Source organism: Pygocentrus nattereri, chromosome 12 (assembly GCF_015220715.1).
Source record: "Pygocentrus nattereri isolate fPygNat1 chromosome 12, fPygNat1.pri, whole genome shotgun sequence".
NCBI classification, from domain to species: domain Eukaryota; kingdom Metazoa; phylum Chordata; class Actinopteri; order Characiformes; family Serrasalmidae; genus Pygocentrus; species Pygocentrus nattereri.
In genome coordinates this window covers 39,741,004-39,743,071 of record NC_051222.1, presented here as the reverse complement: position 1 = coordinate 39,743,071, position 2,068 = coordinate 39,741,004, and the positions used below count along the sequence as shown (strand labels likewise).

Genomic DNA, 2,068 nt, shown 5'->3' with positions numbered 1-2,068 from the left:
GATGAGACGTTTCCTGTAGTTCTTGACAAGGTTTGCACACACTGCAGCAGGGATTTTGGCCCACTCCTCCATACAGATCTCCTCCAGAGCCTTCAGGTTTCGTGGCTGTCGCTGGGCCACACGGACTTTAAGCTCCCTCCAAAGATTTTCTATTGGATTCAGGTCTGGAGACTGGCTAGGCCACTCCAGGACCTTAAGATGTTTCCTACGGAGCCACTCTTTAGTTGCCCTGTTTTGCCCAATATTTTTGACTGTAAGGTTGGGTCTAAACCAGCCACAAAGCGGCAAAATTTCTCCCCTTCCTGAGCATTAAGGTCATAATTAGGGAAGGCTGCCAGCACAAGGCGAGTGATATCTGCACTGTACACATCCAAACTCTCTGGAGTGATTCAAACCGCTTGAGTGCTTGCTCGCAGTTGTTGGGAAGCTGTTGCATAGGTTGTCTGAACGGCAATGGAGCAACCCAGCTGTGTGAGTCATTTCTGTAGACTTCTTTGTCCATAAGTTTTAGGAAGGTTTCATCTTCGATTGAAGGTGCTAGCTTATTGTCCTGTTTGGTGCAGTCAAACACATTTTGACCTAGACTGTCCTCCTTAGCTCTGGGTGGTAAGGCACTGTTTCTAGGAAGTCTGTCCTTAAGTTCCTCTTTAATGTGCAAAAGGCTTGTGCATGGCTGGAAGAGTGAGGGCTGATGACAGTCGACCATGTTCGTCCGGAAGGAACTGATGTTCGGCTTGTGTGCTTTCCCTAGACAGACTTCTCCGACCAGCACCCAGCCTAAGTCAAGACGTTGGGCGAAGGGTGCATTGACGAAGAATCATTTTCTAAAGTGTTTTACACTCTTACACTTACGCAGTGAGCTGGTTCTGAGCTGTTCAGCTCATGGTAACCCCAGTCTTCAGTACTCCTGGAGCTCACCTGGAAACAAGAACCTCACAACCTCCTCCATTTTCATCAACAGCGTCCAGTCAGAGGATCAGGGTCAGTACATCTGCACTGCCTACAATGATGAAGGCTCTGATTCAGTGACTGTGGTGGTTCACGTTGCAGGTGAGTGTGAAGATAATGTAAAGGCCGTATGTGTAGATCTGATCTGAGAAAGTGAAGCTGATGTTTTGTTCCTTCATATCTTCATCAGTGGACTACAAGCTGATCATTGCTGTCTGTGCTGTGGTTGGCGTGGTTGGCTTGCTGATTCTTTCCTGGTGGTACTGTTACCGACGCACCCACAGTGCCACTGTATCCAGAAGAACCTGACATCATATACACACAATGCCAACGTGGTCCACAGAGACGATGCTAATGATGCTAATCTACTCTTGAACAGAATCTCATATCAACATGGAGTTTTTACTCATGGTTTTATTTTAACTTCACAATTTTAACAACAATGCAAAATATTCAGAATCTTGTAGAATCCATGCACAGTAATATTCATGAGGCAGTGGAGGCCAAAGGAGGCACATCAGAATCAGGATGAGGATCAGAATACTGTATTGATCCCAGAGGGAAACTGCAGTTGTTACAGTTGCAACCATTTATGTAAAAGAATAAACACTTTAATCGTTTAAAACAAAAAAGAGAAATTTGCAGTATGTACACAAGATTTAAATACAGTGAAGTGACTGTAATCATAAATATGAAACATGCTGTGTAAAGTAGTTCAAATTATTGTACCTCTGAGTTGTTGCACACACAGTTATTATTATTACACATATGAACAGGTCGGTGTTGAGTTTTGCACAGATGATCCACACTTAGTGAATCACACACTGAGGGAGGAGTTATAGAGTTTGATGGCCACAAGTAAGAATGACCTCCTGTGGCGCTCTGTGGTCATTTCGGTAGAATGAGTCTAAGCATCTAAGCTTAGACAGCGTATGGCTATCTCTCTCTCTGTCTCTCTCTGTCTCTCTCTGTCTCTCTCTCTCTCTCTCTCTCTGTCTCTCTCTGTCTCTCTCTGTCTCTCTCTCTCTCTCTGTCTCTCTCTCTCTCTCTCTCTCTGTTATGCACACCGTTCTAAACGTGCCACTCAGTTAAAGAGCGGAAGTGGGAGTGGTCAGTTCGG

The 2,068-nt window shown here is 45.0% G+C and overlaps 1 protein-coding gene across 1 annotated transcript; it reads left to right on the top strand.

Annotated features, from left to right (window-relative positions):
- Positions 1-704: 704 nt before the first annotated feature.
- LOC119264711 (carcinoembryonic antigen-related cell adhesion molecule 6-like) lies at positions 705-1,706 on the top strand. The gene is made up of 2 exons (XM_037543358.1): positions 705-1,050; positions 1,139-1,706. Exons 1-2 carry the CDS (start codon positions 705-707, stop codon positions 1,255-1,257), a joined length of 465 nt encoding a protein of 154 aa, XP_037399255.1. The 3' UTR covers positions 1,258-1,706.
- Positions 1,707-2,068: the final 362 nt, after the last annotated feature.